We start from the raw sequence: 21,172 nt of genomic DNA, 5'->3' as shown, positions 1-21,172 counted from the left end.
CTGACTCAAAAAAGGCCATTTCCTGAAAGAACACAGTAAAAATGCCAGTGTTGAATTAACACCCAAAAGTGTCTGTGTCCAAGTCAGCAGGTGTTAAAGTAACACTTTTGAAAGTGTTAAAAGATTGACACCCATTTTTTTGTTAAATTAACATTGGTCTATAATACTGAAATGGGTTTAAGAAAAGTTAAACTTTCCATTTCTGTGTATTGTTTTGAATATTTTCCACTGGATTTGATTGATATTGACACTTTGTGGGTCAATTATTTACTTTTTTAACACCACATTATGTTTTGTGATCAACACTACACTGGTGTTACTTTTAATATATTTTAACACCAGCACCGTTGTAATGTTAATGTGACACTCTGTATTGTTGAATTTAACACCAGCTGACTTGGACACATATAGACACTTTTGGGTGTTAATTCAACACTGGCATTTTTACTGTGTTCTTTCAGGAAATGGCCTTTTTTGAGTCAGTACATTCCGATTAATCGATTACTAAATTCATTGACTACTATTTCAGTAATCGATTAATCATGATTTATCCAATTAATCACGATTAATCGTTTCAGCCCTACCTTTTATGTATTTAATATTAACTGAAAACAGAGGGTTTGGTCCACAACAGTAGGAGAATGTAGAGAAAGAATTGAAAACAAACCCTTTATTTACCAGTTTAACCTGCTTAGAGTCATCAAACTGGGAAACGAAAAACAAATCAGGAGCCTTAATTTGCATCCCGGCCCCCGTCATGTGAAGGCTTTCCCTGACTCCACTGCGCCACACTTCTGACTCTTGTTGTAGTTCCATCAGGGTGTGGTCAGTCAGTGCAACAGATCCAAACTTGTTTGCCCCAACGAGCGGATTATATTCCATGAAGCAATCCCATTTATTCCTTTTGTCAGTGGATTTTCCTAACGGCTACAGTTTAACTGTGTTATGTCCTTCAGCAAAACAACACCTCTGCCAATTAAGCAGAGTTTTGTCAGCAGGATTTTCCCAGGAGAGGGCTGGGCACCTTGCAATATGGGCTGCTTTTGAAATTGACTTAATTAATCCCAGAGCTGCAGCGATGACCAACAAATTATTTTCTTTGCATCAGGAATTTATACCTTTTGGATTTCTTCTGTTTTTCTGTAAATGCTTTTCCACATCACTATTTCAGCTCTTTATCAGCGAGATATTTTCACATAATTTGAACCGAGTGAACTTAAAACTATGCCACTTGAGTTTTGTACATATTGTACATATTTTTGTACAGCTTTGGCTTAATTATTGCTCTGAATATGTTGTTGTTTCAGCAAATCACCTTGCTTTGGGTCTATATCCTCCAGTTAATGATTAATCAATTACTAAATTAGTTGACAATTATTTCAAAAATTGATTAATCGCGATGAATCGGATTAATCATGATGGAATCAATTATTTCATCAGCTAAATCGATTAACTCATTAATATTTAGACATCAAGAGGTGCTGAACAACAGATAATTTGAAACAAATGAAGCTACAACTATACGCTTCAGTTTTGGATTTACAGAAAAAGATTATTTAACATTAAATAATGAAAATGAAAAATGTATATATTTCTGTACAGTTTTAACTTAATTACTGCTCTCAATATGTTGTTCTTTCAAACAAATTGCCTTTTTTTGAGTTTTCAATGATTATAATCCATTACTGAGTCAGTTAAAGCTTATTTGAACAATTGATTAATCATGATTAATTCGATTAATCATTTGAGTGCTAGTCCTTACTCTTCCTTTCTGTGTTTCTCTTCTCAGCCAAATATCCAGAAATCAAGACCCTGATGGGTCCGGACCCCCAGCTGAAGTGGGTTGTGTCCGGCTTGGTTCTGATCCAACTCGTCGCCTGCTACCTGGTCCACGACCTCTCCTGGAAGTGGGTCTTCTTCTGGGCCTACGGCTTCGGCGGCTGCATCAACCACTCGCTCACTCTGGCCATTCATGACATTTCTCACAACGTGGCTTTCGGGAACAAGCTTGCGAAGTGGAACCGCTGGTTCGCCATGTGGGCCAACCTGCCCATCGGGCTTCCCTACTCAGCCTCCTTCAAGAAGTACCACATCGACCACCACCGGTACCTGGGCGGCGACCAGCTGGATGTGGACATCCCAACAGACTGGGAGGGATGGTTCTTCTGCACGCCGGCTAGGAAGGTCCTCTGGCTCTTTCTGCAGCCGTTTTTCTACGCCTTGAGGCCACTGGTGGTCAACCCCAAACCGGTGGGTCCGATGGAGATCCAGAACACGGTGGTGCAGCTCCTAGCAGACGCCATCATCTACTACTTCTGGGGGCTAAAGCCGATTGTTTATCTCATTGCTGGATCCATTTTGTGCCTGGGGATCCATCCGTTCTCTGGACACTTCATAGCGGAGCATTACATGTTTCTGAAGGGACATGAGACGTATTCGTACTACGGGCCACTGAACTTCCTCACCTTCAATGTTGGATACCACATGGAGCACCATGACTTCCCCAGCATACCTGGCAGTAAACTACCTCAGGTGAGTCTCTGGCTAATCATCCTTAATACCACAGCAGCTGAACTTTGGACTCCACTCATATTTTCCAATGCAGATATTAACCGACTCGTAGCGAGGGAGCACAATGTGACATTTTATGAGTCGCAAATATTGTCTTAACTTTTCTCTGCAACTTCTACACTGCAAAAACACAAAATCTCACCAAGTATTTTTGGTCTAGATTTTGGTGCAAATATCTCAGTACACTTTAAATAATTAAAACTGACCTACTGTAACTTTTAAGTAAGATACAGGAGCCTGTTTTAAGTAAATAACTCCTCAATATGAACAGTACTTACAACAACACATTTCCCTTGTGTTATAAGTTAATAATCAGCCAGTGGAACTAGAACTGGGTTGCTAGGCGACTGGCTGGGCTTGGCTGTGGTTGCTAGGTAACGGCACAACACCCTTCACTATTCTACCAGTGGAACCAGGATTAATATAGACCTTTTCATCAATATTAAGGAATAATTTACTTAAAATAAGCTTCTATATCTTGTTACTTATCTTGTCTTATTTCAAGTGTACTAAGATATTTGCACTAAAAAGTAGATTAAAAAGTACTGGGCAATACTTTATTCAAAATGTTTTCCTCTTCCAGTCTTAAATGTTGGACAGAAATTATATTTTATTTGTCTTTGAGAGGTTTGACTTGCATTATTATTCCTTTGCAATTATATTACTTGAAAATGTTAAAACTATATTATTGTTTATCACAATAACTTCTGGGGTAATTTCTCATCAACTTCAGTGTTTCAGATACTTTGATTAGGACATTCTGAAACATTATTTTTTGGATCATTGTTCTGCTGGAGAACCAGATTCTGGGTTTACAGGTCCTTAAAATCCTTGAAGTTTTAATTAGGTGTTTCAAGGTTTGGAAAGTGCTTGATTTCTGTACAATGTCCTTGAAAGTATTTGATTTTCAAACTGCACAGTTTTGTAATAAAAATAAATCTAATGTTTGATTAAAAGCTTAAATTTGGAAAATTCTATTTACAATTTTACATATTTAAAAATAAATATTTTTGTTACATTTTGAAGTTAATCAGACTAAAATTTATTATTTTAGGTCAGTTAGAATCACCAAAACTATTTCTATTTGTTAAAAGCCAGGAAACTCAGCATTATTATTATTATTAACAGTAAAAAATGAGAAGATAAAGTCATGAACTGAGACTGTCGTCTTAAGTTTATTTGTGTTATTTTTTATCTCCAAAGTGTTAGAAAACTTATCTTGAAAATGCTTGAATTTTAAAGCAGGAAAAGTGAACAAACCCTGAATTTGAAACGGTCAAATGTGAACTTTTCCCCCTTTTAAGAAGTAAATCATCATGTGAAAACATTGTTTCATTTGCTCAGGTTCTCTAAAATTAATGTTCAGAAGCAGCAGCTTTAACTAACACCTGCAGTTAAAATGTTGGAGTTTTGATGTTTTTCTAAGCTGTTTTCCTTGTTTTTGCAGGTGAAAAAGATAGCAGCGGAGTATTACGACTCGCTGCCGCAGCACACCTCCTGGTTCCAGGTGCTGTGGGACTTTGTGTTCGACGAAAACATCGGCCCTTACGCCAGAATCAAACGGGAGTACAAGCTAAGCAAGCTGGAATAGATTACTAGTGATATTTATACAGAAAAGTTAAATAAAACTGTTAAACTGCTACTTACACCGCAAAAACACAAAATCCTGCAGCACATTTTAGTCCAGTTTCTAATGCAAATGTCTCAGTTCACTTGAACTAAGATAAAACTAACTTACAAGTAAATGTTCAGCAAGATATAGGAGCTTGTTTTAAGTTAATTATTTCTTAATATTGATGAATCCATTGGCAGATTATTTTACTTATAAAATGAGAAAATGTCTCATCAGTTAAATAATCTGCCAGTGAAACGTATTCATCAGAATTAAGGAATTATTCACATCCTGCTAAAAAGCTACCAAAATACTTGGTAGTATTTTGTGTTTTTGCAGTGTAGTTGAACTTTTTGATGCAGTCGCTGAAAGAGAAACGTTTTTACTCCTGCTGTTTTGTAAAAGTTGATTTGTTTATAGTCGTCGTGTCTCAGATGAAGGTCACACATATTGTCAGAGTTTCTCCTGAACGATCAGATTATTAATCCCTCAACATTGGAGCAGATTATTGCTGTTGGGCAGAACGGAGCTGAAGAGGAACGCAGCGTTGATACTTTGAGTAAGAGGAGCTTTTCTTCAGTGACGCTTTGTTTTGCTATAAATCATAAAAATCTGACTGGAGCCACAAAACCAAACATGAAAAAACATTAATCCATCAGGATTACAGTTTTGTGGTTGTATTTTTTATTTTTCATAAAGTATTCCATCTGTTTTTTATCCAAGAGTCTAGATATTGTTTTATTAATATTAATAGATGTGTTTGTGATGCTGTGTTATTGTTTTTTGACTGATTTGTGAAACGATGAATCTTGTTTCTGTCGTCTGGAATCTGAACATGTAAAAATGCAGATCAGGAAATGCCGTGAAAAGTAAATTGATATTTTGGAATAAAAGTTTTGTCCCTCATTTTAGTGTTTCTGTTCCTGTCCACTCACAGAGCGAAGCTTCGTTTTTATTTTCTAATTCATGGTTTTATTCTTTGGGATCGAGTTTCTTTGATGGATATCGAGCGAGTTTTCACGTTTCTGATCATCTTTTTATTGATGTTTTATATCGAATTCTGATTACAGCTTTTAAAACCGAGGTCTGCAGTTCTACACTGCAAAAACACAAAACCTTAGAAAGTATTTTTGTCTCGTTTCCAGTGAAAATATCTCAGTTCACAAAACTAACTTTGAAGAAACTTTTCAGGAAAATACAGCAGCTAAAAACATTTGAATCTTCCAATGTAACAAGAACTTTTCCATCAATATTAAGGAATTATTTACTTAAGATAATTGTAAGTTACTTTCATTTCAAATGTAGTGAGATATTTGGAACACAAAAATATTTGGTAGGATTTTGTGTTTTTGCAGTGCATAATTGAAATCCACTCTGTGGCTAAATAACAAAATATATAGTAATAATGCACTGCAAAAACACAATCTAACCAAGTCTAGTTTCTAGTGCAAATAATGTATTGCACTGAGAACAAGACAAAACTAATTTACAAGTAACTTTTCAGCAAGATGTACCGCTGTTTTTAAAGTCATAATTACTTGATAATGATTCAAAAAGTTCTAATTCCAGATTTTTTCACTTACAATATGGGAAAAATGTCATAAGTTAAATATAAGAAATTTTGAAAGTGGAACTTAAAAAAAACAAAGGACAAACAAATTTCTTGCTGAAAAGTTGTGTAAATTAGTTTTGTCTTAAAGTGTACTGATATTTACAGAAGAAATATTTTTTTCAGTGTACTTATGTGTAATTATTTTTATTTATATATATATATATATATATATATATGTGTGTGTGTGTGTGAAAGTGTCTTAAAAATACACAAATTGACTGAGATTTAGTTTGAATTGGAATAAATTTACTTCCAGCTTTTAAATTCGAGCGCGGACAGAAACGTTAAACCTCCGTTTCACTCGGCTGCAGATAAAAACGCTTCGTTTTCACCCACATCATCACAGTCAACATCTGATCTACAGCAAAACGGGGAACCTTTGCAGAAACAAACGCACCACCATTTATATAGATTTTAATTAAGTTTGGAACCAAATAGAAAACAAATATAGACGGAGGGAGGTTCATGCATACTGGGAGGTTCACAAAGCGAAGGATGACCCCGTTCCACACGGAGGAGGAGAAACACGGCGGCACATTTACACCATCAGGCTGCTTCGTTTCCTCAACCGTACTGGAGCCGCGCACTGCAAAACATCAACCTTACCAAGGATTTTTATACTGCAAATACATTACACTTTAAGAGAAGTGACTTTATACTGGTAGATTATTTGAAAAAAATGTTTTGTTATAAGTGAAATGATCTGCCAGTGGAACCAGAACTTTTTCATCAATATTAAGGAATTCATTAGTTAAAACAAGCTGCTATATCTTCATGAAAAGTTACTTGTAAGTTAGTTTAATTATATTTTAAGCTTAGATATTTAAGATATTTGCACTAGAAACTAGACAAAAATACTTGGTAAGATTTTGTGTTTTTGCAGTGTAAGCAGGCTGCACTTCTAAATGTTCTGAGATTAGAGGTAATTTTCATCTATGGAGAGAAAAGATTAGACGTACGACAGCAGTATGAGCAAAGTTATAAAAACACTTTTTGTTTTATATACGCCGTTTAAGGGCGAGCGTGTCTGCATCTGCAGCTTCGCCCGTTTTGTGCTTGTTCTCATGAAATGTTCAGGGAGAAAAACGAACCGAAAGCGACCATAGAAAATATAAAAGCAGACAGAAATGGTGTGCAAGATTCCTTTGTCCTTCTCTAATACCAAGTAATACTCATTGTCATCGACAGCATCATCATTATCACCACAGTTTTAAATAATAAAACAGTAAAAACTTAGAAAACAAAAATATTTTCTTCATAAGACTCAACAGAGACAAAAAAGCTGCAACACTGGGCTGACTGAGTCTAGGTGCACAGAGAGGACCACAACACCGAACTCAGTACAAACGTCTCTTCTAGTCCAAGTTTCCTCCTTTCCTTAAATTAATCACAACATTTCCGTCTTCCCCGTTTCCTTTTTGCTGTCCAGCAGACTTAAATGTTGCCGCAACGTCTCTGCAACAGAAACATTGAGAGAACATTCCCCGGTCCTCGTGTCTGTGCATCTGCGCGTCCGTCCTCCGTCTGCCGCATCTTCGTCCGCCTGGCGGGACGGGATTAGGATGTACTGATTCTGCCGATTTCATGTCTGATGGCTGCAAGAAACCAAGCGGAGAGAAACTGAAGCAGCTGCTCTGACTGTCAGGTTGGACGAGTTTGAGAGAAATCAAGCTGCAGCGTTGGAGATGGTACACTGCAAAAACAGAAAGTCTTACCAGGTAATTTTAGTCTAATTTCTAATGCAACTAGCCTAGTGTACTTGAAATAGGGCAAAACTACCCAAAAATGCAGAAATTTTTAGATTCATTTAAGAAATTTCCTAAAAAAAAAAAAAAAAAAACTCAGAAATTTTACATTTAATTCTTGAAATTTTCAAAAAAACAAATTTTAATTTCTGAGTTTGAAAAGTTGAAAATTAGCTAGAAAAAAATCCTTCAAATTTGACATTAGTACCAGAAATTTTCTACAAAAAACATGAAAATTTCTGAGTTTTAAAAACTGAAAATGGTAAAAAAAAAAAAAAAAAAAATCCCTTAAATTTTGAAGTTAATATCACAAATTTTCACTAAAAAAATTCGGAAATATCAGTTTGAAAAGTTTAAAATTTTCTATAAAAATATCCCTATAAAAAATCTTCACCTTTCTTGGTGAAAATTTACTCCTTTTTTCTATTTATAATGGCCCTAACACACTGTCTTACAAAACTAACTTTAAAGTAACTTTCCATGAAGATACAGAAGCTTGCTGTACGTAAATACTTTCTTAATATTGATAAAAACGTTCCAGTTGAGCTGATTATTTTACTTATGGCAAAACATTTTTCATATGTGAAATAATCTGCTGGTGTAACTTGTACTTTTTAAAATTATTTTTACCAATATTAAGGATTTTTTTTTTAAAAAACAAGCTCCTTTGTCTTGAAAAGTTACTTTAAAGTTACTTTCGTCTTAGTTCAAGTGTAGTAAGATAATTGGACTAAAAGCGTAGACCAAAAATCCTTGGTAAGAGTTTGTGTTTTTGCAGTGTAAAGATTTTCGCGCTCTGTGCAGAAGACGGCGTTGCTTACCGGTAATGATTTCATCTTTCACCTTGTGTAGCTCGCGCACAACTTCATCCAAAATTTCCTACAAACAAACAAAAAATCCACGTGTGAGCTCATTTTCCACATCCCCCAGTAAACCCAGTTGGTTCTGACCGGATCACCTGTTTCATCCTGTCGAATTCTGTGTCGGCTTCACTGGTGCTGCCAATGGGTCTCACTCTGAAACACAAACCGACACCAGGCAGAATTTACTCTCCGCCGCTCGTTAGCTGGTTTCATTTTCAGGATGAATTTGCTCACCTGGACACCAGCGAGGATTTCTCTGCAGAGTTGGACCGCTCCCACGGCTTCTTCAGAGCATCTGTGGAAATACGCAAAAACTAAGTTACCATCGGAACAATTACTGATTGTAAAATATATATACTTTGTTTTTAAAAGGTTTAAAACTGCATGGAGAACAGTAATATGGTGAGGACATAAAAAACAACTTCATTTCAAAGCTAATATTCTCTCTTCTTTATTATTAGTTCTAAACATTCAAGAAATTATTTATTATAAGCATATATCTTACACTTTAAGGGTAAAAACAGTTTTATGTTTGTATATAGGTGTGTGCACTGCAAAAACAGAAAATCTTACCAAGTGTTTTTGGTTAATTTTAATGTAAATATTTTAGTTCACTTTAAACATGATAAAACTTTTTAGCAAGAAATAGGAGATCATTTAAAGTAAACAATTCCTTAATACTGATAAAAAAAATAACTAGATTATTTTCACTTGTAGCAAGGCATTCTCCCCACATTGTAAGTGAAATAATCTGCCAGAGGAACCAGTTCTTTTCCATCAACATTAAGTAATTATTGACTCAAAACAAGCTAGATATTTAGATAGCTAGTTATTTGTGCTATATAAATCAGAAATACTTGGGATACATTTGTGTTTTTACAGTGCGTGTATATGAAAACTCACACAGAAGTGCACAGTTGGTGAAAGCATGTAAATAATAATCAGGGATGAAGGCATTCCCCGCTGAGGTCGGTTCTGAACGACTCGGCTCTGGTTTTGTTGGCTGTGCCATGAAAGCAGAGGAAACCAGTGCATGCTGGGAAAGAACACAACCAACCATGGTACCAGTCCATTTAATCTGGTTCCAGTTACCGTTTTTTATTATTTCACATTATCCACTTCAGGCTTCATAGAAAACACTAATCAAGCCTGGCTAATTTACTTACTTTTAATTTTATGACTAATTTGATGTAATCAGAACCTTTCTAATCACGTTTCTTGTTAAATCCACCAGTTTGTTTATTTGAGATTAAATCATCTGAGGTATTAATCAAACATCTGGAAAATGTTTTCTTTGTAATCTTGAGCTCAAAATATGGAAATAAGACTGATGCATTGGTTATTCATAACCCAGTTAGGCTGGATGCTGAGCGTTATCCGTACCTGTGGAGTTCTGCTGACCCGGCCCTCGACCACCTGAATCATCCTGTAAAAAATAAATATGTGATTCTAATAAAATATTGTTTTTCTAAGAAGAAGATGACAGCAGTTCTGATATTTTGATCTCTTAGTTCACCAAATAATTGAATATTTCATCTAAATTGTTCACATGCAGAAACAAGAGTCTGACATGGCATAGAAACAACTTTTAGCCACTGAAAAATTAAAGATGGTGGCTGTTTTTCAAGATGGCCACCATGATCGTCATACTGACATTGACAATACTTATTACAAATGAATACTTTTATTGTCAAATCATACATAACTGGACCCATAGTAATCATATTTAATGATATTTTTTTATTTTTCAAAATGGCCACCATGATTTTCACTGAAAATTATTCCTTGAAGTAAAATTGCCAATTAGGTGAATGTGTTTGGTGTCAAATTATAACCTGCATATTTTGAACCATAGAAATCATATGTATTTTCTTGATATTGTTTGCTTTTTCAAGATGGCCGACATGGAGAATATGTTTGCACCAAAAATGTGGCTAGCTTTGGCTAACCAAACTGAGTTTTGCTCAGAGTCTTAGTTCCGCTAATGCCAAGTCGCTAACCACATTAAAAATATCATAGTTAACACTAAACTGCTAAAAATATTTAAAAAAAACACCAGAAATTAATGCTAAACCGTTACACAAAATACACAGAAGCTAACGCTAAACTGTTAAACACATTAAAAAACTAATCAGAAAATAATGCTATAAAAAATCACCATAAACTAGCGCTAAACTGCTAATGTGAACTGGTAAACACATAAAAATATACCAGAAGCTAACGCTACATCACTACACACATAAAAATATGAATGGAAGCTAACGCTAACCATGAAGACCGTTGTCTTCAGCTACTTCCAGTTTGTGAAACTTATAAAAGTCATGACTATATCACTATATAACTGGTTACTTTAGTTGTTCGAATAGGATGGCCAAAGTAGAAAACTTGTAAAATAAAGTTAAAGTTATGAAAACGGAGAACATTTTACGGCAATAACTGGTTTAAAAGGCTCAAAAACAGCAACCATTTTGTAAAATGGCCGGAACTTGAATGGCTAAATATGACAAACATACGACCTGAGGAGTGAGCATGCTAAAATGTACCATCTGAGCTCTTGACTATAAAGAAACTATAGATTTTTGTTAAAATGTGCAACTTACTTCATCGGGTTTCTCTGAAGCTTTTCGTCTAAGAGAGAATGAGGGAAGAGCGGTTTGAACTTCAGGAATAAACACAACCGTTTTCTAAAAGCAGACTGTACTTCCTGTTGATGTTTTACCTGCGAGCTAGTAAGGCATTCATCTCCTGCATAAGCCCCTCTCCGCCACCGCCGCTGCCCCCACTCGACCGGTTGGAGTCACATTTACCCCCAGAGCCGGGTGGGCTGCTCTCATCCTGGAGGAAATGTTCAAACAACATGGAGGTCACCAGAGGTCACCAGAGCCACTTAGTGGAGGGAAAATGTCCCAGAACATGGGAAAATGTTGCTCCTGTGGTCTAATTAAGCAGACTTAGAAATAAAATGAATGTTTTGCATTTCTGTGGAGGAATTTCAGCCCACTCTTCTCAGTGGGGAACAGCTTAAACTCAGATTAGAGGGTTTTAGAGCATGAATGGCCTGTTTAAGGTCATCCCACAACATCTTAATCTGGATTTTTTTTTTAAATCCTGTTGTACTGAACAATACTTGATATTAAATGTGACTTAATATGCTTCCTTGAACAAGTTAGGATGGATTCACAGGCTATACAAAACATGTACATGACATTTTTTGCATGTCATGTACATGCATGTACATGTTATGTACATGCATGTACATGTTATGTACATGCATTTCATGTATATTAGAAAATGAGGTTTTAGTCAGTTAAGTCAGTTTGTTCAGCTCAGCCTGTTTTAGCAAAAATAGAACTCTATGTCTTTGAAAAGCATTAGTTGATGCTCCTGCACAAGCAATAAGAATGCAGCAAGTGGTTTCTGGTTGGTAAGTCGACAAAAAAATGCCAGATCAATGTACATATTTAAGAGAACGGTAAAACTTTGTTTTTCATAACTTTTGCTAGTTATGAAATAGCATAACCCATACGAATTGTTTAGTTTTTTTTGTAAATCCCTATTGTTCGATTTTATTCTTGATATAAAAGGAGCAGATAAAACATTTTTTTCTTCTTTCTGCTGCCTTTCATTTTATTGATTAGTATATTTTCCTCTATTATATACAACCATTTAGTTTTTAATTAAATAAAACGTTTGTCTTTTCCAGCAGCCATGGTGAAGCGCATACAGAGGTAAAACCAGGCTAGGAGACCGGCTGGGCTTATGGGGTTGCTAGGCAATGGCGCAGTACCTCTCGAATGTGACTTAATCTGGAGGTTTTGGAAAAGGCTAATTTTTTTAGACACCAAAAAACTTTAACTTATTGCCAAAAACAGCTGGTTGTTTTTATAAGCAGTAGAAACAAATGGAAAAACAAAAACATGTAAAAAGTGAAATCTGGATAAAATGTCGACCATAAAATCACTAAAGTTTGTTAAAATATGTGTTGGTAAACAGGAGCACTCACCCTGTGCACTTTCCGTAGTTTGGCTCCAGCCAGAGCTGCAGCCAGTCCTGAAGGCTGGACCCCAGGCGGGCCCCCAGGAGGGCCCCCACCGGTGGGCAGAGGAGGGGGCATGGGCGGAGGCACCGCCATGGGGGGCGGCGGGCCCGGCGGCGGCGGCGGGGCCGGCGGCCCGGCCATGGGGGCCGGGGCCGCGGCTGGAGGCGGGGCCACAGAAAGCATCGCTGGGTGACCTGCAGAGACGGGGCCACCTGGACGGGGTAAAGTTACAGCTTTAGTAACGATGGACTCCCAACTGTTACCTCAAGAAATTTAGTAGGATACATCTAACGTATTGTGAATGTTTCAAAGTGTATTTTATTGATGTGACCTGTCCAGGAACTACAGATGGACGGCAGCGCTAAGCTAAATCTGATGTAAAGCATCTCTTCTTTTAGTAAAAGTCAATGTGTTTACACACGGTCCCTGCAAAAATAACTAATAAAAACAAAACAAAACACAGCGGCAGGCTTAAAAAGCGCATGGTTGGTTGGTTCCATCTCTATGTAGTCAGAAACGTCAGCCAATCAGAAAGGTGAGTGTTGTAAATAATATTCAATAAATTATTTCAAATTACTTTTTATAACAATGATTAAAAAAAGATAGATTTTTATGAATTGTTTTTTCCCTCATCCAACATTTTGAAGCCCCCCATAGAAAACCATGGACAATTTAACAAATTCAATGTTTGTCTCTAAATAAATATTAATGAAATTTTTTAATAATAACTTTTACACATTATATCCTAATAAAAATATATCAAATTAACTCTACTGCATAAGTATGAGTTTATTCTGTCCTTTAAATCGGTTTGTAACTTAAAGTTGCAGCACAGGAATTTTTGCTTTTATAAATATTTATGAATCTTATTAGTTACAAATTTACCTTAATTGTTAAGAAAAATGGTCTTTCCCAATAAAATATGTTTTCTTTGCAAAAAGAAAAAAATTTGCAACAGAAAATATAAGTAAAATATCGTAGAGTATTGGATTTCTGTTCATCTCTGCAGTTGTGGTTTTTATTGTCACTAATCCAAATTAGTGACAATTCATGTCTGTTTAATGTTTTAACAGACATGAACATTTTGTAATATTTTTAATTAACCAACTCAGTTACACATTTATCTGAAGTGAACAATATTTTTGTTAAAATTCTGCCTTAAAGTGAAGTATGTTTTATTATTTATTCTGTTTTTGGACATTGCATATTTCTACCTTTTTGTGAATTTTCTTGTTTAATTTCCTGTCACTTTTCTGCTGCTGCACATAAATTTCCCACTTGTAGAACAATGAAGCACATTTCTATTCCTATTCTATTATAACAGACTTACAAAGTTTATGTTTATAAAATCTCAGTATGAAATTAAATTCAGTAATTTTGGCCTGAAATTGATAAAGTAGCATAAAAAGCTTTTTCCTCCCAACAGATTTCTTCTATTTTTGCCTGCAGACACTCAGACCTTAGAAACTTGGAGTGAGTTTAGAACTTAGAAACATATATAAGACGGGAATTTCTTAAGTTGCTGCACAGAAAAATAAAATATGAAAAGATATGTGAAACACTTAATTTCCATGCAGTTTTGTCTGTTCTTGCTCTGTAAGCAATGTTAAAACGTTGCCACCTGACACGCATTAACTCACTGCAGCCCTTAAAATCAGCTTTGTTTTTCCATAATGTTACAGTTTTTCTGTGTGGATCCATTAAACTCTCATAAAGCTGAACAGAAGTCCGTTTTTAAAAATTCACAATAGAAAAAGGTCATAATATTTTGAAAATAAAATAAGAATTTTGCTAGAATAAAGTTCTACGTGATCGAAGTCGTTAGAATAAAGTCGGAATATCACAAGAATAAAGTCCTAGTATTGCGTGAATAGTCATTTTCTGTTCGTAATACTATAACTTTATTCTCGCAATTTTATTTTCATTTTCTTAGCGTGGGCCTAATTCTCTGACATCATCGCCTTCGTAGCTAGTCTGTGGTTTTCAGTAGAGAAGCTGACGCTGGATGAAGCATTAAGGTGAAAGTTTGTTCACATTTTAAAACAGAACTGCATAAAGAGCGTTTTGCATCTCAAACTGGACTCTGTTTGATCTGTTTCTCTTTACTGTTCTGGTACGGCTCCGCCATCTTTGTTTCTGCATCAACTAGTTCTGCTCTAAGGATGACCAGCGGCACCCTCTGCTGGATGGCGGCCAAACTACAACACTAAAGGAAGGTCTATGAGGACGTTATTAGTTAATCGATTGGGAATCATTTTATTCTAATAAACTGTTAATCGACAATTAATCAGCCGATTAACTGTTTGCATCCCTAATCCACACACACTCCTGTTCATCCAACACACACACACACGCAGAGTGAAAACTCCTGTCACTTCCCTGCTGAGCCACTTCCTGCTCCTCTCCTCCATACTTACTGCTGCTGGCCGCGGGGGCCGGCTGGGGGACAGGGGAGGGGGTCTTCTTGGGAGAGCCCCCGTCTGACATGGCAGTGTAAGAGGGGGGCGAGGAGGATGAGGAAGATGAGGTGATGGTGGTGGGGGTCTGGGCCTGCTGGTGGTGCTGCTGCTGGTGTTGTTGGTGCAGATGCTGCTGAGAGTGGAAGGTTAACTGGTTCTGGGGGTGATGGTTGGGGCCTGACTGACCAGTCAGAGGAGGGAGGGGGATTGCCTCGCAGTACTGCGGTGTGAGCGGGAGATGCTGGGAAAGAGGAGAGTAGGAATCGTCTGGCTGGCCGTTGGAGTGAGGGTGTGGCGGCTGACTGAGGCCCCCAACGGCGGGAGGTTCAAGGGGAGGGGGCTTCATCCTAGTGCTGACTGGTGGAAGTGGGTGAGCTACTGGGAGGACTGGCTGCGGGGGTAACCCCTGCTTCACTGGCATCATTACCGGAGGGGACGAGGAGGGTTGGGGGTACATCTGCTGCAAGTGGGAGGCAGACCAGGTGCCATGTTTGGGGGGGAGGAGGATGTCCTGCTGCTGCTGTTGTTGCTGAAGGTGGCGGGCCGCCGTGGGAGGGGATAAGGGGATCTGACGGACCTGTCGGCCCTGGGTGTTCACTCCTGTCTGGACTGGGGAAAAGGCAGAGGCGAGCGAGGTGGAGAGCTGGGAGGACAGCTGGGCCTTGTCCCTAATGGCCCCCAACTCCTTCTCCTGAGACGGAGGAGAGGAGGAGGACGCCACACGGACGTAGGAGGGCGGCAGTGTGCTAGCTCTGAACTGTCTGTACTCGGGAGGAGTGTCTGGGTGGGTGGGAGGGGTGGACACTTTATACTGGAGGGTGGAAACGACTGCGGCGGGCAAAAGGTGGGAGAGACAGAGAGAGAGAGAGAGAGAGAGAGGAGATGCAGACGAAGGAGGGCAACAAACAAAGGAGAACAGAAAAGAGAAAAACGTGAGAATAATGAAAAGCAACTGAACAGTCAAGCAAGTAAGATGAGAAAAAATCAGGAGCAGTCAAAAAACAGAAGCAAACAGCAAATAAGAAAGAAGCAAAATATTGTAAAAAAGAACAAGCAGCAGAATGCAACATGACTGAGCCATGATCGGAGAGCATGTGGCATTTCCCCCCAACGGCAGCTGGAAGAAAGATGGCGGTAGAGCAGGGGGAAGGGGGAGCACTGGTTTTACCATCCACATCAGGGACACAGGAGGATGTTCAAGGGTGCATTCACACCAGCCATGTTTAGTCCGCTTTAATCGAACTCTAGTTAGAATAGGAAGTCCGGTTCGTTTGGGGAGGTGTGAATGTGTAATCGAACCCTGAAGTGGACCATTCAAGCGAACAGCCTGGCCTAAAAAAACTGGGTTTCGGTTCGATTAAAGTGAACTCTGGTGCGGTTCGAATGCATAAGTGAATGCCAAGCGGACTGGAGAACGCTCCGAAAGCAGGAAGTGGACTGCAGCGCATGGCATTCTGGGTAAATACAACCAAAACAAACATGTCAGTCTGGCACTAGCTGGAGAATTGACTCATGATCATTTGCCAAAGACAGATGAGAAATCCGAGAAGCTCTTAAATCTGACGCCACTTCATCTTTGTTTACATTTTGCAAATAAGGAAGCTGCGCTCATGTATTTTTGTGTCATTTCCTGTAGTGCTTCTTGGTGCAGCGCCACCACAGGCAAGGAGGGGAACAGTTTTTCAATGGGTTTTGTTTATTTGACTGAGGTGAAAATGCAACAATTTTGGTCCCCAATCGAACCGAGTCTATCGGACTCTCAGGTGTGAAAACACCCCAAGTCTGTAGGTGTGGCTAAAAAGCAGACATGAACATTTATATGTATGCATGGATTAAAATAAAAAGAAGAAAGGCTTCGGGGGAAAACTACAACAGAGCACAACGGGAAGCCTAATTAACTCTAGGAACCTGTTTTATCCAGGAATTTCAGGTATTCCCTACAGGTGAAGTCATCTGTTTGCTTTGGAAACACAAACAGAGCCTGACCTACTAGAGGGAAAATCAAACATGGGTGGGTAAATATTAATTAGCTCTTGTCCGAACCGTTTATTGGCAGATGGAGGGCGCTAGAAGAGTGTTTTGTTTGGATGTTTGTGCAGCGAGGATCATATGACGTGTTGGATCTCGGTGTGTGTGTTTGTTTTCACAGGGGGGTGTGGGCGTGTTTGCCGGAGCCTCACCTGATCCTGATGTCCGCCGCTCCCTCTCTTTGTGCGCCTGCATCTGATGTTGCTCCATCATCCTATCAAGTGGAAGGATGTCACTGCTCTGAAGAGCTGCGTTTGCTTTCAGTAAATTAAGCTTAATGATTCATTTGACCGTCTGCCGCCAAATGAGGTTAAACAATGACTCACAAACTGATTACAAAACCTGAAAAAGATAAGGCCTCAAGCATTTTATTTCAACTTAATCAACTTTTTCCTGTAATAAACCCAAAACCCTTTTTCTCATCATTTTGATTCCTTCAGTTATAACCTCCACTATCTGTTTCCATTACAAAGGTGTATAAAACTTTATTGATATTCTGCTAATGTTGAAAAAACACAATGTTGCATTTGCAGTGATCCCAATGTCAATAAGTTTGTCCATGTGATAAGTCATTAAAACATGTCACGCCATGATCCTCCTACCACTTCCTGTCATCATCATCTTCATCGTTTCTGCCAGTAGTAACATCCAGTAATTGATTATATGACCCGTGTGATGCAAAAAAAAAGTGTTTCCATTTGCAAACTAGACTAATTTTGATTCGGCTGAAGAACCACCTCATCCTAGTCCAAAAACCTTTTATTGAAAAACATGAGTTTTTTCTAAATGGGCATGTTTATAATGAAGCAAATTTATTTCCATAATTCTGATTTGCACAATTTTATGGTCAATGGAAGCGCAGCTGATGATGCACTACAAAAACACAAAGTCTTACCAAGTAATTTGTTTAGTTTGTGGGGCAAATATCTTAGTACACTTGAAAAGAGACTAAAGTAACCTGTAACTTTTCAGCAGGTTATAGGAGCTTATTTCAAGTCAATATTTCCTTAAAACGTAAAGTTCCAGTTCCACTGGCAGATTATTTCACTCAGTAAAAAATTTCTTTTTATTGGTTATTTGCCAGTATAATTAAGGAACTATTTACTTAAAACAAACTTATATTTCTTGCTGAATGTACTTGTAAGTTTTTTTTTTCAAACTAAGATATTTGCATTAGGAAATGGACAAAAATACTTGGTAAGATTTTGTGTTTTTGCAGTGCGACCACAGTATATTACCAGACGAGAGAGTCTCTGGTACATTATTTGACTGGTTTTAGTTTTAATTTAAGGACAGGGACTTGTTTCTGCCAAACTGTAACTTTACATCGTCGGGTACCCCAAGGTTTCATCTTAGGCCCTCTCAGATTTAAGCTGTTATGGGAAAAATGTTAACTGGTGATTTAAATTAAACCAAACCACTCTGTTAAATCCTGAGTGGAAAAACATGGAGTAAGTTAAAAAAAAATCTCAAAAAGTCACACAAAACAAGCGTCTGTTCTTGGAAAAAAAAATTCAAGAACAGTCTGGAAAGGTGAGAACTATGGCACTAAAGAAAAAATGCTTCAGTTTGATTTTTTAAAGTAAACACTCCTCTAATGTAATAATAAGCCAAGAAAAATGTATTGAAATGATGCATTATTCCCTTTATTTATTGTTAATGTTTTTCTACATGGCCTAATTTGAATCATACCTCCTCTGAGCTTCACTTTCTTCCGAGGACGGACCATTTTGGCGCTGAACTACAGGACCTGAAAGACAGAAAAATATCTTTAAACTAAAAACAACCTGACTAACAACAAATAACATACAGTTGGCTTAGACTGTCTGGAAATATTTTTCCCAGATGAAAAACCTTGTTGTAAAATATCCAATAACAGGATCTGTAAACTTTTCCAGCAGTAAAATTCAAGCACTTTTCAAGCATTTTCAAGGTAAGTTTTCAAACTTTTCCAGCAACATAGATAGAAACTACACAGTTGTCATTCATAATTATATGATACCATATGTTAGTGTTATTTATAATGTATTATAGAAATATTCTGCATTCTACAGCATGGAGTAAATAAACTAAAATATTTGAAATGTCTGACTGGCCTGAGAACAAAACACTAATTGAACAAAAGAATCCACCAATTTCAAAAACTTTGTTTACTGTATAAAATATATAAAAAAAACTCTTTTAAGGAAACAAAAAAAAAAAAAGTACTGTTTATTGTTTGTTACTTACCACTACATTGGTATAAATCCTTATTAGATCATGTGTACATATACAAAATTTAATTTCTCTCCTTGCTTTTTGGACATTTCTGTTTTATTCTCCTGCACTCTATGGGATAATAGATTATCACGAGAGTGACTGTAACGAGGTACACTTGAAAAAGTGAATTTCTTGTCAATGAAATTCTTAATTTCATTGAGAAATTAAGAATATTAAACATTCATTAGATTGAAAAAACCCAAACAAATTGAGTCAAGATAAATGACATTCCTGCTCAAATAAAAGGATTAAACACAAAGACAAAGAAAGTTACAAAAAAAGAAAAATCTGTTTTCACATTTAGAAAGCAGAAATAATTTTTTGGGTAAATCTAACTGACCTAAAACAAGAACAAATAGTTTGATTTAACTTCAGTCAATGAGAAACAAAATGTGTAATTTTATTTGGTGTATTAAAATACCTAGTGTCAACTGCAAATAGTGTGTTCAAAAATAATCCATAAAAAATGTTCTAATTAAGTTTTCTAGTATTTAGACAATAGAAATAATTGTGGTAATTCTAACTGACCTAAAATAAGAAAAGTTTGGTCTGATTTAACTTTAGACAGTGAGGAAACATTGTTTTGTCTGCATGAAAATATCTGGTTTCAAACATAATTAATGATTTCCAAATTTAGGCTTTTAATCAAATGTTTGCACTTTATTACAAAAAATGATTAGTTTGAATATAAAGCACTTTCAAGGACTTTATACAGAAATCAAGCATTTTCCAAAACTCGTTTAAGTTAAAGTATTTTTAAGGATTTCAAGAACTACAATCAGGCGTAAAACAGGCAGACAGCAGCTGGCACCATGTGATTTTATCTAAGCAGTTTCTCTACCGCAGGAATTTCAGCCTCAAACCACAGCAGAGAATAAACCCAACAAACACTGGGACAAACAGAGACCCTGGAAACAATAAAAGAAAATTTACCCAAATTAAAATAAAAGAAACAGAGCTGGTGTTGAACGTTTTAGTCGCTCAGGTCAGCACACGCCGATTCTGAAGTGGCGATCAGCAGGGGGCGACGGGGGCCGCTTATCACGTATCACCAGAATACCAGTCATTAGACTCCAGCGCCCAGTGTGCCATCAGGATCCCTGCAGGGTGATATTTCCGTTCGGAGCGTTTGCAGAGTTGGCAGATACTGAGATCTTCTGTATTTAGCTGCATGTTTTCAACTCAGTGTGTCTCAGAAGTTTCAATTAACACCTTCTGCAATTTCATCTTCAAATACTGGACGACCAAGAAAAAAAAAGATGGCAGTTTCTGGTCAGGCAGTTAATATTCTCCTCATTTAGCTAAGAAATAAAGAGACGGGTGCCCATAACATGATGCTGCCTCTGCCATGCTTCACACTGGGAATGATGTGTTCACGTTGCAAAAAAACAAAATCTTACCAAGGGTTTTGGTTTCGAGTAGGGCCGAACGATATGGCTGCAAAATGTATCACAATACAAGTGTTTAATATCAGTTGATATCCATAATTACTGATGAGTTATTTTGTTTTAAATCTCTGCCAAACTGGCGTGACCTTTCCTCTTTTATTCAGTTTTCATTCCACACCGTCGCTTATTTTTAAGTAGTTGTGATGCCCAATGATGAAACTTGAAACTGCTGCTGCGCAAGTTACTCAACAGGTTGTTGCCAAGTAACCAAAGAGGTAGCGAGTTGCTAGGTAACCAAAGAGTGAGCGTGTTGCTAGGTAACCAAAGAGGTAGTGAGTTGCTAGGTAACCAAAGAGTGAGCGTGTTGCTAGGTAACTAAAGAGGTAGTGAGTTGCTAGGTAACCAAAGAGTGAGCGTGTTGCTAGGTAACCAAAGAGGTAGCGAGTTGCTAGGTAACCAAAGAGTGAGCGTGTTGCTAGGTAACCAAAGAGGTAGTGAGTTGCTAGGTAACCAAATAGTGAGCGTGTTGCTAGGTAACCAAATAGTGAGCGTGTTGCTAGGTAACCAAAGATGTAGCGTGTTGCTAGGTAACCAAA

General features: G+C 37.4%; 2 protein-coding genes across 4 annotated transcripts in view; one reads left to right on the top strand and one right to left on the bottom strand.

The window, feature by feature from the left end:
- Nucleotides 1-4,258, top strand: part of degs2 (delta(4)-desaturase, sphingolipid 2) — a 10,473-nt gene extending 6,215 nt beyond the window's left edge. Inside the window, exons 2-3 of the mRNA XM_015058758.1 lie at nucleotides 1,790-2,532; nucleotides 4,019-4,258. Coding sequence (XP_014914244.1) covers nucleotides 1,790-2,532; nucleotides 4,019-4,162 — 887 coding nt within the window. The 3' untranslated portion in view covers nucleotides 4,163-4,258. The remainder of the gene's footprint in view (nucleotides 1-1,789; nucleotides 2,533-4,018) is intronic.
- Nucleotides 4,259-6,762: 2,504 nt separating this feature from the next.
- LOC106963703 (ena/VASP-like protein) overlaps nucleotides 6,763-21,172 on the bottom strand; it is a 43,893-nt gene continuing 29,483 nt past the window's right edge. For all 3 annotated transcript variants that reach the window (XM_015058754.1, XM_015058753.1, XM_015058755.1), the window contains 11 exons: nucleotides 18,622-18,679; nucleotides 17,082-17,143; nucleotides 14,860-15,729; nucleotides 12,407-12,654; nucleotides 11,123-11,238; nucleotides 11,004-11,031; nucleotides 9,787-9,829; nucleotides 8,638-8,698; nucleotides 8,499-8,556; nucleotides 8,362-8,419; nucleotides 6,763-7,390 (listed from right to left, as the gene is read on the bottom strand). In XM_015058754.1, coding sequence (XP_014914240.1) covers nucleotides 7,353-7,390; nucleotides 8,362-8,419; nucleotides 8,499-8,556; nucleotides 8,638-8,698; nucleotides 9,787-9,829; nucleotides 11,004-11,031; nucleotides 11,123-11,238; nucleotides 12,407-12,654; nucleotides 14,860-15,729; nucleotides 17,082-17,143; nucleotides 18,622-18,679 — 1,640 coding nt within the window. In that variant the 3' untranslated portion in view covers nucleotides 6,763-7,352. The remainder of the gene's footprint in view (nucleotides 7,391-8,361; nucleotides 8,420-8,498; nucleotides 8,557-8,637; nucleotides 8,699-9,786; nucleotides 9,830-11,003; nucleotides 11,032-11,122; nucleotides 11,239-12,406; nucleotides 12,655-14,859; nucleotides 15,730-17,081; nucleotides 17,144-18,621; nucleotides 18,680-21,172) is intronic.

This window comes from Poecilia latipinna, unplaced genomic scaffold (assembly GCF_001443285.1).
Source record: "Poecilia latipinna isolate Pla-1442-1.1 unplaced genomic scaffold, P_latipinna-1.0 Scaffold1570, whole genome shotgun sequence".
NCBI lineage: Eukaryota > Metazoa > Chordata > Actinopteri > Cyprinodontiformes > Poeciliidae > Poecilia > Poecilia latipinna.
Note: the sequence above shows the minus strand (reverse complement) of the source record. Positions and strands in the feature narration are given on the sequence as shown.